At 35.3% G+C, this 17,158-nt stretch overlaps 1 protein-coding gene across 1 annotated transcript; it reads left to right on the top strand.

Moving 5' to 3' along the window:
- The first annotated feature begins 1,387 nt into the window (after positions 1-1,387).
- Positions 1,388-16,221, top strand: LOC123526987 (melanopsin-A-like). Its single transcript, XM_053523751.1, has 3 exons — positions 1,388-1,489; positions 6,279-6,763; positions 13,292-16,221. Exons 2-3 carry the CDS (start codon positions 6,526-6,528, stop codon positions 15,160-15,162), a joined length of 2,109 nt encoding a protein of 702 aa, XP_053379726.1. The 5' UTR covers positions 1,388-1,489; positions 6,279-6,525; the 3' UTR covers positions 15,163-16,221.
- The last annotated feature ends 937 nt before the right edge of the window (positions 16,222-17,158 follow it).

Genomic DNA, 17,158 nt, shown 5'->3' with positions numbered 1-17,158 from the left:
AGCTTAACCTGAAAAATCAGAATTTAGTACTGTCTTATCTACCTTAAACTGAAAAATCACAATTTAGTACTGTCTTGTAGTTAAGATGACAATTCAACGTCCTGTCGCTCTTGTAATCCTGACATACCTTATTAACCTGGTAAAATATTTTAGGTTTTTTGTATATTGTACGTGATGAAACGAGGCCAGTTGCCAACCAAGTTTTTTTTTGTGGAACCAACATCTTACTTAATACATTTATGAAATGGACCAGTGGCAAGCCTGATATCCAAACACAATTTTGCAACTTGAAACACCAAAACTGTGAGTCTATGTTGTCCTTAAATGAATTCTCTTATGTGTTATTATCAAAATTTATTGTTCTATTTTGAACGAGGAATCTAAATTAAGACCTATTTCAAAATGAATAGCACTTATCGTTAACCTTATTATGGTCAATACAGATAAGGCACTGACTCACAATGTTAAGCGAGCCGTTTATGGCATCTAGTACGTATACCATATTTACTGTTAAATGTGTACTACATACGTTTACTAAAATAGCACTCTTTATACAATATAATGTAGGGATAACGCATGTCTTTTCGTGTTATAACATCTGCAGAATCCCGAGGGATTGGTTGGTGCTTAAGCCCGGTAGGGCAAGGGTACCAACGTTTCCTGAGAGATATTAACGCTATTCTAGCATTAAAAGCGAAAAAAGACTAATAAAGAAATACATTATCCATAAACGTCATTAAATTTTCATGAAACGTGCAGGAATGTCTGCGTTGTTTTATCACGTTGACGTCATTCCCTTTTTGGGACCGTAATGCGTTTATGCTTTGCTTTGCCACGGAGCGCGCATATATAAAAAGGTGTTTTAACAGCAATTTTTGTTAGAATATATGTTCCACTTGATGCAGTTCATTATTTTCTGCAACATTAACAACGTGGTCCACACGAATTTACGCTGCGCTTCAATCAAATTTCAGATATGCGAAGGAGACTGATTCGTATTCGCTGCAAGAAAACAAAATAGAACAGTAAACGTAAGGTAATTGTTTTTGCAATGAGGATCTGTCTACAAGTAAACACGTGTTCCCTCTTTTTTTACCACACATTTTTTTAATTCTCTTTCGCACATAAACTTCCTTTTTTAAACAGAAAACGCTGCTAGACTGCGATGCAAGTTCGTGCAGCATAAATGTTGACATATCAGGGACTTCAAGCGAAAAGTACAAATTTCGTGCTGTAGGTATACATCTTCCTAAAGGTGAAAATCACTTTCATGACTTGACAAAAAAATGGATGATAATCTATTGTTTTACAGGAAAAATACGGTACCTTGTCCGTGAGGAGCTGAGTCAGTCTTCATTATCTATATACATATACGATTGTTACGGATCAGAATGCATTTTGTTTGATATAAATAAGGAATATGAAAGTTAACACTATTTCGATACATTAAAAAAAAACGAAGGATTTACCAAACCGAATTACAGTAAATGTATGTATTTTTTTCTCCTGTCTGTTTTAAAATTTCTCTTCCCGAAATACGAATCATTTTAAAATCATTTTACCTGGGATAATACGGTTTATTTTCTGTATTTTTATTCTTGCGAAGTGTACTTTTACGTAGCTCATAGGACAACTTCGAAAAGAAGACCTGTGGTTTGCGATAATGTTAAGAAAACTACAAATACACAATATAAATGTTTAAATAGAGGTTATTACATGAGCATCTTTTCATTCTGAATTTATTAAACGAGTTGCATAAAATAATAACAGTGGGACTCTGAAGAGTATTTGATCAGTTTTATCCAACTCACGATGTCAAACATTTATAGTCATTGTCAAATATTGGACTGGTCATAGGGCCAGGCCAGTTATACCGAGCGATCATCGATGGCTGCTTTGCCGATATAATAATGCTGACTTTATAAATGAAGAATTGTATTGATGCAGTTTATGAAAAATACATAATCATGGCAACACACAAGGGACCATATAGACGTAATCAACCGCTGTATACGCAGTCAAAACAATAAGATACTTTTTATATAATGTTGCAACATTGTCAACACGTTGTTTATGCTGTCGTTTTAGTTATGCAACGATGTCCCTACATTTTAAGACACTGTTCAATATTTGCTGCAAAAGAAGTACTTGTTTGTTGAAACAAAGTGATTTTTTTTTACTTTTTACTAGAAGATTCCACTCTTGTACTGTGCTAGATATGACTCCGCAATTGTATAGTGTTATCACAATTTACTTATTCATTATACATAATGCAGTAACTAATGTTTTATCGGAAATGTGGCGTGGTTAGAGACCTACGGCTGCATGTATGTGTGTAATTTCAAATCACGTAAGCTACTATTTCTTTAAACTATGTCCCTTTCAAAGTCATCAAGAATAACTTTTACTCACGTTTTTTTGTTTGTTTGTTTTATCGGAGTTTCTTTTGTAAACGATGTGGAGTAGATTCAGAGGCCCCCGTATATAGAGCTGGCCTGAAAAGTATTCCCAGAAAGTTTCGTTTATTTCTTATCTAATATTGACTACAAATCATATTCAGAAGAAATGTTAAAACAAATTAAACTCGAACTTTAAAGGAAAAAAAACATACATCAGATTTGAACCCTATATCCAGTAAGCTGAATTTAAGTGACCGGCACTGCCGCTTACCACCGCGTTACGGGGACTGTTGCTTATTTGTAGTCTATTGTAATACAATTGATACATTAACTGAACACCGTGTTCCATATGACGTCACTATAAATAATTAGCGGAAAAAAAACACTGACAAGAGGTCTAGCGCGTTCGTCACGTTGTAAAAAACATTACGTAAGTAGTATAAATAGGGCTGTTTTCTTAACAAGTTACTCTAGTTATATTGACTGCAGTAACATTCATATTTTTACACAGGTACTTAAAGGGATATGGTTATGTACAACTGCAGGTATGCATAGCCCGTTTCAACGTTGTTATCTAAACATCTCTTTGGCAATGCAAAAGGCAAAAAATTAACCCTGACAAAGACCTTTTATCAAAGCTACACTCTAACTGTGATGGAACGTTCAACGTGCTGGGCAGTTCCTTCCAGTGGCTGGATTTTGTATTCGAATGTAAAATCTACACTCTAGCTAATCGATCGCAATAAGACTTAAGCTAATCGATCGCGATAAGATATAGCTAATCGAACAGATTATGACTTGCATGCATATGAGAATGAATCTGATAATTAAAATGTCAGGAAAGAAATGTTTCTATGGAAACTGTATTAAGCCTGATTTAACAGCTGTCGTTATTAATTTGTTATTTGATACCACGAGCTAATAAAAATGACGCATTCTCAATAAAATTCTAAAAATGGTTTATAGTGAAAATATCAAAGTGGCACCAACTTTCAGAGAGATAATAAAAAATATATGACAAAAGAAGCAGTTAGACACCAGTAGATTTTACCATCGCGCTTCACCCCCAGTGAGTGGTCCACTCACTCTCTAAAAAACAAAATATAGAAAATAAATCGTAATATCACAATTTCACCTGCGCAATTGTAGAACAACAATGTAATTATTAAGTAGTACCTGAGTTCAACATAAAATTCGACATTCTAAATACTTAAAATCATTTGAAAATATAAGGAAACTAAACTATATATATTCTTTTAATTTGTATCTTAAAATTGAGCTAAAGCAATGTAACGAAATGAAACATGAAATAAATGAAACGTATTGAAAAGCGTTAACAAAAACTAACAACTTCTGTTTCGAGGAGGCAGTTCTTAATCATTTGAGCCGCGCCATGGGAAAACCAACATAGTGGTTTTGCGACTAACATGGATCCACACCAGCCTGCGCATCCGCGTAGTCTGGTCAGGATCCATGCTGTTCGCTTTCAAAGCCTATTGGAATTAGAGAAACCTTTAGCGAACAGCATAGATTCTGACCAGACTGCGCGGATGCGCAGGCTGGTCTGGATCCATGCTGGTCGCAAAGCCACTATGCTGATTTTCTCATGGTGTGGCTCATTTAAAGGATTCTTTCTGATTTTCTTTAGGAAAACTTGATTAAGATAAATAACATAGTTTATAGTACATTTGTATATGCATATATAGTAGTGGTGCTCATTTGTTTAGAAACAGTTTTGTAGAAAATACTGAACATAATGATATTTAAGGTTGTATGACCGACTTGTGCCAATTATTGGTTCATTTTTTAACTTTATGTTTCTTTGATATTTTCGCTTTGAAAATTTGGTTTAATGGCGCTGTAAACAACCTAGCAACAGAAAATACATTAACATCAGTCATGATATAAAATTCCAAATTAACATTATTTTGTCAGAATGATGTTGAACCTCTTGTTCAATATTCAAAATTTGCATCGCTTTTGTTTCAGTATCTTTGATGACCACCGATATATACATAAGCGGACTTTCTGAATCGGAATAAAGCACATTGAACGAAAATATGAACTAATGAATGTCTCCAAAGCGACACGAAAATATGACACGCAAATGTATTGTGTCTATCACTTCATTATAGTCTAACCTACTTCTGAACTAGCCTAAACATTCAATCAGCAGAAGAAATCTCAAGACATTACCTAATTATCTTTATAGTCACGTCACGTTACAAAAAATGCCTAATGCTGGGGTTGCCAATAGTTATCTGACTTAATAATTTATTGGTCGGCAATACGTAATTACACTGAAACTACCGAGTGTCACTGCGTGCCGGCCACCTTAAATGTTGTAATAGTTACTGACCTTTCTTGTTGTCATACTTGGATGGCATTGGCAACATTTGCATTGTACATACTTTTATAACCTTTAGCCTGCTGGTGGCAAGTGATTCTGACTTTGCGACCAGTGCAGACCAAGATCCGTGCAGGCTGATCATGGTCTGCACTTTTCGCTATGCAGTCAGTAAATTTTCAGTGAACATCCCTTCGAATAATAAATGGTACTGCCCAAATTGAATGACAGACCAGTCAATTTTAGAAAAACTAGCAGGGTAAAAGTCAGTCACTAGCTTCATTACAGTAATGCTCTCAAGCCTTTGTAAAGCAGTCTATTTTTCATGTTTCATATCTATGCATTAAAACCATCTTTGATGTGGCAACGCGTTTAATTCAGCTCAAATCATTGTAATTATTTTGATTGTCTGCTAACCACTGTTGCATGTTCTTTTAAAAATGCCAGGCGATACGGATCATGTAGGCTACAACGCACTAAATAAATAATTCCATTATTCCGTATGCAACCACAGCGACTAAATAGATATTCTTCGTCATTCCGAATACAACAACAATTGTGACTAAACAAATATTTCCGTTATTCCGTAGGCAACAACTGCGACTAAACAGATATTCTTCGTCATTCCAAATACAACAACTGCGAGAGTTGAATTTAGTACTAGGGATGGGAACGAATATTCGAATATTCGAAAATCGGCCGAATATTCGAATTTTCAATTTACATTTTTTTTTTGTAAATTTATATTAAGGTCACAATGCATTCAAATGCTTGTCTTTATATTTCTGCATGCAAGAACTAACACGGGTTTTAGTTTCACAAAGTCCATTTTAAAGTTCCATAAGGCTTTAAATTTTATGTTAAAAACAAATGAAACAGTTAAGAAAAGTGCTAGTTTTAAAACTGTACTTGAACGTTTACGGTTACAGTCGTAAAGGGAGGTAACCAAAACCAATAAATTCAAATAAACTTTCCACAATATTCATCAATATTCAACTCATTGACAAATTTAAGAGATAATAGTTACTGAAACAGGATTTAACAACATATTAATAGTTTTTTGTATTCATGACAGCCACATTTCAAATAACGGCATTATGAGCCTTTAATGTATAGGTCAGAATGCACTAAATAGTTAGTCTTCGTCATTCCGTGTGCAACGAATCTCACGCCTGTCATTTGCACCTGATCAACTTTTGAATTCTTAAGTCACAAAGCACATAATAGCTCATATTCATTTTCCAGCATCCAATAATTCCCAAGGCTATTGTTGTCTTTCATATAGTCCTATTTGAAATTGTTCAGCTCTACGGTTTTGTCATATAAAATTTACATTGATGCTTATCTTGGTACATTGTTTCTTAAAACAAAAGCAAAAAAAAAAGCAACAAAGGAATCGTTTAATTTTTTGGAACTCAAATCCTTGCCATAAAAACGTATTTCGACGACGCGTAGCGTCGCGAAAACATGTGACAAAATGTTGAAAAAAAAAAAAAGACAACGGAAATGAAATATTGCTATTCTATTTTCAGGAAACAATCGATTACAGTTGAGGTAAAAGCAGCCAAAGTTATTCTAAGCGAGTATCTGATATCGCAGCATCATGCGTTGTTAAAGCAGAATGAGAGGCAGTATTTCTACAAAAAGCCGCGTTTCTATGGATATATATATAGATATATAGTGTTACGTCATTAAATTAATTTCTGTTTGAGCAAATACCAGACCGTGGAGCAGCTATTTTATCAATGAAGTTGCCATGAAACAACTAGAAATCTTATAATGACACCACTAACCAACCTTAATGTGACATCACCGTGCAATAGCACCAATGGAAAGTGCTTAAAGGAAGTCACGGAAAATACCGAAGTTTGGCGAACACTTATGGCGGTGTATCTTGGCGCCATTTTGTTTGTGTCGCTGGCATTCAACGGAACCCTGTGTCTGATGTTCTACAAAAAATCGCATCTACTGAGTGTTTCTAACTGCTTTGTGTTGAACTTAATTTGTTGTCAGCTTTGTAAGTATTATAACCTACAAGTTACCTTCAGTTGTCATTTTAAAGGATTACCCTGAAAAACTGTTTGTCTAGGGACGGCGTTTGTGGCATATTATTTTATTCCTTTTTTAATGACAGATTTTGGCTTAACAATGATCTTTATTTAAGACTGAAGTTTGGTCACATATTGAATATTAGAAAATTAGTTTTTATTTTAAAACTATTTTAAAACTGCTAAATGTAGAACAAAGAAAACATGTTTGAGTTAGGAATCGGGTTGCCTTGACAATAAACTCTTTCGTAACAACCGTTTAAATACAGTTCCAAACCGTAAGACATACAGCGTTTTTTTTTTTCTTTGCTGTCGTACGATCTGGGGGTAAGTCCCTTTAAACCTTTAAACCAGGAATAATGATAACATTTGATCTAAGGATTGTTTTGTTTTGAATTACAATGAACTTGAAGACATCTTCCTTTTCAACATTACGATTATCGTATGCGTGTGTGCGCGGGTCATACGAAGTACAGATTTCCGGGATTTTTCAAATCAGTGAAATGTCATCAGTTACAAATGAACTGCAACAAATTTCTAGATTTTTTTATCCTATCACGCCTGCTTAATTCACCATTTTATTTTAAATCTCGCTAATGTCAAACGTTAATTGTAGTCTGCTGATTATGATCCATTACAGCTGAATATTTTGCACTTTTGATGAGTTATATTCTTGATATTTCAGTTTATATAAGTTCAAAACAACCTGACAATGTTTCATCAATAATTACTTGACATGACCTCATTAGATATGCCAACATTTAACCATTAAAAGGAAAAGCACAAGCCTGATTTCCATTAGTAATTATTATATTGCGTGTTTTTCTGGAATTTTTCTTTGTTAAAAAAGGTCAAGAACGACCTGATTTTTTTGGGTTCTACTTGCGTTTTACGCCACTTTCCCTCGTAATTATTTTACATGAGATAGTCACTGTATATCCTGGTCATTAAACGTAATTAGGGACTTTTTTAAAATGTCTTTGCCAAGATGTGTTCCATGACAGTGATCATCCTGTCTAGTCAAAGTGAACTTTCGGCTTTAAAAAGTGTAGAGCTGTGGTGTATGTTGTTGAAATTGCTGATAAGATAACGAACTTTCTGTTTACAAAAAGTATAAGAATATGCCAAAACGGTATTTGGTAATTATTACGTATGTCAAACTTGTTCTATCGTTTTCTTCCAACACGACGTTTCTTTGCTCGTTTGTAAAGTTTAGACAATACATTTTAAGCAATTTTGTGACTTTAGAAAAGTTGGTAGAAGTGAAGAAATAAAAAAAAAATATTACGGTGGCATGGGTTGAAACTAATGAAGTGTTGATATATCACCAACTATATATTGTTCTAAGGGCATTTAATAGAGAGAAAAAAACGTTTTCAAGATATTCGCAAAAAGAACAAATGGTGTATGAGCTGTTTAGATGAAATTTCAGTCCCTGTATTCTTGCACCGCCTCGAGTATAATAGATAACGGCAGTTGGGTTTATCTTGGATTTAACAGTTAAATATTCGATTGCACAGCAAATACGACTGTTGTTTGAGTTGTCGCGTACATAGCTATAATTTGATATTTGCATATCGGACCAATAAAATGGAATATTGAGTATAAATTATCTATAATATGTTGAAAGAGAGGATTTGTTTGTTTACATTTACATAGTAAAATACCACAGATTATCAGACGGCCTAAAACGACAAAATATCAATCAATGGCCTCCATATCAATATTTCATAAAAATACCAACATGTCGTCATTCGTAAAATATTGAAGTTTGTCAGTATAATGCAAATAGTTCTGAATAAAATATTGTATGCTTCTATTCCCGCATTTGCAGATATCTCCCTTAACCACATAACTCTGATATATGAGCCGTGCCATGAGAAAACCAACATAGTGGCTTTGCGACCAGCATGGATCCAGACCAGCCTGCGCATCCGCGCAGTCTGGTCAGGATCCATGCTGTTCGCTTTTAAAGCCTATTGGGATTGGATAAACTGTTAGCGAACAGCATGGATCCTGACCAGACTGCGCGGATGCGCAGGCTGGTCTGGATCCATGCTGGTCGCAAAGCCACTATGTTGGTTTTCCTACGGCACGCTCATATTGATACTAAGGCGGATATTTTATTCATTTCATTTATTGTATAAAAAAGGTCTCTGATACACTACCATAGTTTCATATTTAAAAAAAACAACAAAGTATTATCAACTCCTTAAAACTGAAACAGACTTTATACAGTGTGTGTATTCCTACTACTTGATCTACTTTTATTGTTCAGCACAGATTTTTGCCATATATTTTTACATAAGTTTTGACTAGTATGCTCATATGTTTCCATGATTGTCTATTTATAGCACAAGTAAAATATCGTTTGGTAAGAAAGCTAAATTTGAAATTGGAATTCATCAGAATTCTATATTGGTTGAGCAACCAAGATACGCGAAGGGATTTAACAATAATAAAAGGTAACTTGCAAATTTCAGCCAAAAAATAACTGTTAATGCAAATGTTCAACAAATATAACACTAACGCTCTTAAAAATGTATCATTCCCTATGCAAGGTATGTTTATCAAATTTATACTTGCTAAAATACGTCTATTTTGGTTGGGCAACCAGGATAGCAAAAAATCATTTAAAAAACAAACAAACAAACACCACTACAGTAGTGAAAATCCAACTTGTATTAAGCGCTAAGTGAACAATGTAAATGTTTAGATTTTTAAGTTTTGAACAAATTCGTTGACAAAAATCACTTTGTCTTTAAAGTTACCGGTGGTTCTCGTATTTTTGCGCACACTACTGCGATTTCTATATTTCTTAAGCATTTGTAAAATTACAATTGTTTCGCTTCCCATGTTAAAGGGTGAAAATTTGAAGTCAGACACCTTAGCCAGCTGTCTATCAAAATAGAAATAGAGAATATTTCGTCTCTTTCAGCAAGATGCGAACACCACATGCATAAAAAACACTATTTTGTTTTAATGTAATGTCTTTTTGAATGGGATTCGACCATTTTTGCCTTCTAGTGTCTATGGATTAAAATAATATATCCTATGATAACATCAAAGCATTGTACTTCAAATTAAAAAGGGTATATAAAGTAGTTACTTTTATTCATTTCAGCCTCTAGTTTTAGTTAGCAGACAAAACTAAAATGTGAATTTAGTTGGATTGCAGGCAAACTGTAGACCGGTTTGAGGTGGGAGCTTATCAAGAATACAGATATCAGTGTTTGCTTGGACTAAATCTTGTTCTATTCTGTGATAAAACCAAACGAACGACGGCAAAAAATAACGCCTGTTATTTAAAGAGCGCTGGCGTCTTTGTTGACACTGAGATAACGTTTTCACGGTTCTTAGAAATGTCGATTTTACGGTCAGGTCATGGTGTCAATAGTCATATTTAGATTTCTTTGCCATTTATGATACCCGTCTTCTAAGATAAAATAATGTAATTTTGGTAAATGAACAATGTTGCCAGGGTCACTGTGTTAACAATTATCTTGCCTCTTACAAGTTTCTCGCATTTCTGTTGGTCAATAGACGTCACGTGGAGACAGGATATATTCCATATCCTGCTAGTACATTTCCGGTATGAATTTTGATTTAAAAAAAAAAATGGCTGCCGCTTTGTTAATTTACAAAATATTAGATTATAGCATGAAAGTAAAGGGTAGTCGGCAAGATAAAATCATTACACAGCTTGTTGGTGACAGGATACAGGATATACGCTGTCTCGAAAATCCATATCAGACCCCAGCTTCGCTCTCGCCTGATATGGATTTCCTCGACAGCGTATATCCCGTATCCTGTCACCAACAAGCAGTGTAACTAATAATATTTTCATACAATAGAGTCCTATACCCGCTGGGTAGAAAGTCGTAATATATCGTAATAACGAGAAAATACCACGTAATTACAATATATTTTCTCTGTAAGTACGAGATATTTTCTCGGTATTTAGAGAGATTTTCTCGTTATTACGAGATTATGATAACTTGCAATGACAAGATCTTTTCTTGTAAGCATGAAAAAGTTATCTCGTGGATTCGATAAATATTTTTTTTCATTTTGTATGATTCGGCTTTTGTAAATATCTACGTTTCACGACTTAAATAAGATATGGTGCTCGCGGGTAAAATATTTTGATCTTACGTGTAAAAAAACAAATTTTTTTTTCATTTAATTTTGTATTCTAGCTTAGATGTAAAAAAGCTATATGATTGTTTTCACTTAAAAATACCAAATATATTTCACTCTAATATTGCAATTAATTACTGAATGCATGTAAAGTGTTTTTAAATGGGACACGAATGACCCTGCATCTTGATGTTAGGAAACAAATGTCCTTGTGATTTGATGCTAGGACGCGAATGTCCCTATTATTTAATAATAGGACACGAATTTTCCTGCTATTTGATAATAGGACACGAATGTCACTGCTATTTGATAACAACAGGACACAAATGTTCCTGCTATTTGATAATAGGACACGAATGTCGCTGCTATTTGATAACAACAGGACATGAATGTTCCTGCTATTTGATAATAGGACACGAATGTCGCTGCTATTTGATAACAATAGGACACGAATGTTCCTGCTATTTGATAATAGGACACGAATGTCACTGCTATTTGATAACAACAGGACACGAATTTTCCTGCTATTTGATAATAGGACACGAATGTCGCTGCTATTTGATAACAACAGGACACGAATGTCCCTGCTATTTGATGTTAGGACTAAGAAGGCATTAGGACAATATGTTATTTTGACATAACTCAAAGTGTGATATTGACTTTTGAGATAGGGGAGCTAGTTTTAGGTGTCGCCATGATACATCGATTGCTCATGCAATGTAATTTGAACATAAACCAATCTGTAAAGACGTTATAGACCGTACATGATTAAGAGAGAAGTTGATCTGTAAGTGTTACCATAATCTTTGAGCAAATGGTCACAATTATAAAATGCAACAGATTGGTCAAGAAAAAAATATGTATCATGTTTGGCCTCAAAGGTTTGAGTATTGCACATGGGGTGCATATTGTGACAATTTATATGAATATCCATTCGGCATAAGAAACTATGTAAAACCTTTGACATATAAGCGTAACCTCGACATGTAAGTCTAGGGCCTTGGTCTTGCATCTGACACATCGTCTTGTTTGGGTTGATATATTTGTGCCAGACAAATTAACTTCATGTATCTATCCATAAACCGGGTAAGAAAATGACGTTAAAATACTAAAATTTCTCTTAGGTCTGTCCTTCACCTTTATGGTAAGGTCCCAGGTCTTATACACTCGACACGAGTATTAATGCCACGTTATTTTGATATTGTTTTGCTCATAAAATGTGATGGACAATACACACAATACAAGAACAGATATCCTTACTATTTGTCCAGGTATGACCTTTGCCTTTAGACTAGGTTCCGGATCCAGCAGTAGTCATTTTTGCCAATTTATTTTGAAATTTTACCATGCAATATCAAGTCCTTTATCGGACATAATTTTGCACATACACAAACACGAATGGATATTGCACACACGCACGGAGCCCTTCCGCTAGTGTTGTGGCTGGGGCATAACAAAATTATGGCAAATCAAATATTTGGTGTTACAAAGTTATATATCTGTTGAACCCTAGAAACAAATGCCTCCATGATTGACAGACGTATGAAAATACCTATTTAAATCTCTGTCTTAATTATGTTGTAAACAAAGACGTTTGACTTGATGGAATTTTCTAATGACCACATGCTCTCTTGCTAGGAAATTTATTGATTGTAGCGCATTCATTCTCGGAGACCAAGTTTAGTTTCAGGGTCACTGTGACATTAACCGTTGTTCAACAGACCCCCAAAACAAAAAGAATCTATAAACAACAGGCAATTGGTTAGCCCTAGGCCTGCAAACCCTAAAAATAACGGGTCTTCTACTGGAACCTTTGCGACAACGGGACGTTCACTTACGGATCGTTTTCAGTCTGATGAAAACGGTGACCTTGACCTTTGACGCTATAAAATACAGGTTACCTACAGGTCATAAGTAATCATCCTGTCATGTAGACGCAAAAGTTCTATTTATTAATTAGAAACCTATTTCTGTATGACCTTGAGCATCGGCCGTCTTAAACTAAACTCATACCCTAGTGGCGAATGAGGTGTCGAGAGTGATTAATATAAGTTGCAGAACTTCCTTCACAATCGACCTAAAATAAATTATGTATATACTAAACCAAACAAACAGGGTCATTTTTACCTACAAGTATTGTCTTGTTAAGCTGGACCTACTTTGAGCCTAAGAGTTTTCCAGTTATTGGTCGGGAAGTAAATGGTCATCAAACAGACCGAACAACCGACATAAGCAGAACAATATTACTCTTTTTCTTCAACCCTGGTAAATATATAACACAGTTCTCACAACAATTTACCGATAAAACTCCTTTTTTTTTCTATCTCTAACAATATATGTTACTCTTTATATTTCAGTAATGTCCTTGATGGTTCTCCCGTTCAGTCTGTTTGCGGTTGTTTCGCAGGACTGGATTTATACCGGACACTGGTGTGAGGTACAGGGTTTCTTCTTCACGTCGGCGATAGTTGCTCAGCAATTAGCCTTACTGGTAATCTCCATCGACCGGAACTACGCCATTATGTACTCTTTGCGTTATCCAAATGTTTTCACTCAGACGCTTTGTTCAATTATGATCGCGGTCTCATGGACGTTCGCTATTATCATCAGTATTCCGCCATTACTTAGTTCTGGTATGGGAAACTATGTTTTTCACCAAAGCCAGTTTCTTTGCGGCCTTGACTGGGCAACAGATGCAAATTACTTAATCGTGTTTAGCATAATAGCGTTTGCATTGCCAGTTTTTATTCAATGTTTCTGTTACATTAAGATCTTTATTGCCGCTGTTGGACATTCAAAAAGAAGTTCTAAAGTCGCACCATGGACTAGCCGTCCGTCTCGTAATATAAATGAACTGAGAAGTGACTCTAGCACGTGTAGTAGTGATATGTCTGAAGAGGTGTCCCGGAGTTCCGTAGAATGTAAGGCTGTAAAGACAATTTTTATTATTGCGTTGGCCTATAGTGTTAGTTGGTTACCATATTTTGTGGATTCATTTCTTACCTTGAGGAAAGAGAACATTAACCCAAACTATAGTGCTGCAGCAATATGCTGCCTATTTTCGAGTAGCATTTTAAATCCGATGATTTATGCTTACATGAATCGTGTAACACGCCGCGAGATCGGCAGATTTGTTTGTGGAAACTCGGGAATGTCGGATTCAGACGAAGCTGGATCTACAAGTATGAGCGCTTATTCGTCTGCTTGGGCCCTTAACCGGATACGGTCAAAAAGTAACGGTGCAACACCAAACGAAATGCACACAATCACGGAAGAAGCGGAAGTAGACGAAAGCGTCTTTTGTGAACCTCTTTCTCGTGAAAATGGTCTAAAAATAACAAATTGTGAATCTAACGCGGCGTTTAAATCACCAAACAAAGAACATATACGACACAAAGAGCAAGTAGCTTTACGAGGAAAGAAATGTGCCATTGAAAGCGAAGAGAAGCTTGCAGCAAAGTTAGACGTTCCCGATATTTCAGTAACGGAAGCCTCGGGTAGTGATTTAGACACACAAGTAAAAGAACCCAGAGAATCATCTTGGAAAATTGTTAAGTCAGAGCTGAATAAATCATCAAAATCGAATGAATCGTATTTTGCTAAAGGCAAAAGGCGAAGGAAAAGAGATTATGGTTCATTTTTATATTTTGAAAATAATAAAGACCAGCCAGAATACAGAAGATCTAAGGCCAGAGAAAGGAGAAGGCCTCAAAGATTCTCTGTTGATCATGTTCAAAGTATATCTATTGGAAAATTTCCAAGTTATATGAAGTTTCGATTGTCTTTAAATAAATCTGAACTACACAACGTAAACAAAGTTCTGGTTAAGTCAAACTTTGAATTTGAAAACAATGATATTGATGGAGATGAAAGAGAAGATCTCACGTCAACTATGAAAGATCCTTCAGGAAGAAAGGAATCTACTATACCTATCACAACTGCACTTCAATTACCAAATGGTTCAAATGGTTTGTCATCCAAAACCGGAAGTGCAGTGACTGCAGAAACATGCTCATCACAAATTCAACTACATAAAACTCAGGCAACCCAACACCGGCCGAGTTCTGCCCCAGCAATATTACTGAACAGAAAGGTTTCTCGAGATTGTCTGTCTATAGGGTACAGAGAATCGAGCACGGTACAAGGTTCAGCAAACGAACAAGAAACTAACGAATCACATGCCGATTTGAAAGCTCTCAAAATTCTAAAAGTCTGGCGAGATAAATAATGAAGATGGCGTCACGCTTACTCTCCTCCGCGTGACTTAGTTTCTAATAAGATCCTCAGTAGAAAACTTCGTTTATTTATTTTATCTCAAAAGAAATTGTTTGGCAATTATGATATATTCTGTCATAAGGTTTGTTTAAATTTCTGTAAATGCTAAAAAAAGTTGACAGTGCTACCATACTGTCAAGAATAGATCCATAATGAAATAAGAATAGAAACTGGCTTACAAAAAAAACATGAACATGCGACGTTAACTGGAGATTTTGAGGATTTGTTTCTTTCCGCCATTATCTAGCCCGGAAGTGCTACCTGATTACCCGTTTAGTACTTTTATATTTTGTACGGAAATTGCCGGTTGTAATTACAGATCCATTGCCTTAAATCGTCACAGTTACTATTCCCTAATTAGCTTTCCAGTCAAACATCAGAGAAACTAAGTAGATCTATACAAAATTCTAACATGGCTCGAATTGATTTCTAGTTAAACAAAGAAGAAAATCAAGCTCTGTATATTCTGCGACAAACAACGGTTGACGCGCGAGAGCATTATGGCGTCAATTTTGACGTCAAATTGCCGCATGACGTCCGATACATTACTCCTCGCGTAAATGAAGCTCAGTATAATATTTATTAAAATATATCAATGAGCATGTAAGAATGAAAACAATCAAGGCCTTCTTGTGATTTATCGTCTAATTTACCACGGTTCATCGTTCAGATGCTTCAGTATTTAACCACTCGGGCTAACGCCCTCGTGGTTCAACTCCTACGCATCTGAACTCTGAACCGTGGTAAATCAGACGATAAACCACTCGAAGGCCTTGATTATTTGTTAAATAAATTATCAACGTAATTACTTGTACTGTACGAAAGTATGTACGAAAGTACATATTTGTACTATTCTGCGTGATAGATTCATAAGCTGTATGTGTTAGTGATATTGTATTTGAAAACATAGGCCTAAATAACAAAATAAAATTGTCCTTAAATAGATCTTTGTGCTTTTATTTACAATTTAAGTTTGTAGCAATGCCGACATTGAACAAAATATAATGTCCTTAAATAAGTTTAGCACAATTACCATGGTAACGATGGTATATTTAACTATTCTAGTACTTTAACTACAATATTGTATGATAGTTTCAAGTTGCTGCAGGCGGCTGTTACTGTTACCTAAGTATAAAGTCAACAAGTGATTACCAGTTCAAAGATTTTTGTAGCAGTATTGCTGCTTTTGTGCAAATTAATTCATTTTGGCATCTAAATACTTGGTAAAATCTAAATTTCATAAGATTTGTATTTTTCATTGTACAAATAATGTACATATATTTGTAACTGGTGTTACAGTCAAACAGTCAAACCCTGATATCACACGCCAAATATCCAAGAAACTTTTTGTGTAAAGTTGTTTTAAACTAGGGCCTGCTGTTTCTGACAAGAACATTTTCCTTTCATATAGGGAAAAAGTGACAGATCCTCCTGGCGGCAATGTTAGATGACAAATCAAAATAATTTGAACAATCTTGGTAGATCATACAAGGAGCATTTGTGTGTAATTATTCAAAATCAGGCCAGCAGTTTAATACAAGATTTTTTTAAAGTTTCTACTATATACATAGAGGGAAAAGCGACCACGTCCTCTGGCGGCCATGTTTTTGACGAATCGGAAAATCTTGATAGAAGGTTACATAAGGACCATTTGTGTGAAATTATTTCAAAATCGGACTAGCAGTTTAAGAGGAGATGTCGTTTAAAGATTTTAGCTCTGTCGGCCTGTATGTGCAACAAAGAGGACCGTTTGAACTACTTTGGTAGAGGACCACCCAAGAACATCAATGCCAAGTTTCATCAAAATCCATTTAGTGCTTTTGGAGGATATGTCGTTTGAAGAAAATTGTTGACGGCGGACGGACGACCGGACGGACGCACGGACGACAGACAGCGTGATCACAATTGCTCACCATGAGCACTTCGTGCTCAGGTTAGCTAAAGATGAA

The sequence above is a fragment of the Mercenaria mercenaria genome, chromosome 14 (genome assembly GCF_021730395.1).
Source record: "Mercenaria mercenaria strain notata chromosome 14, MADL_Memer_1, whole genome shotgun sequence".
Lineage (NCBI taxonomy): Eukaryota > Metazoa > Mollusca > Bivalvia > Venerida > Veneridae > Mercenaria > Mercenaria mercenaria.
This window is presented reverse-complemented; position numbering and strand designations above follow the sequence as displayed.

Coding starts and splice junctions, on each gene's coding strand:
- LOC123526987 (XM_053523751.1), top strand. CDS start 6,526: ATGACACCACTAACCAACCTTAATGTGACATCACCGTGCAATAGCACC. Junction 6,764..13,291: donor CTTAATTTGTTGTCAGCTTT/GTAAGTATTATA, acceptor TTTATATTTCAG/TAATGTCCTTGATGGTTCTC.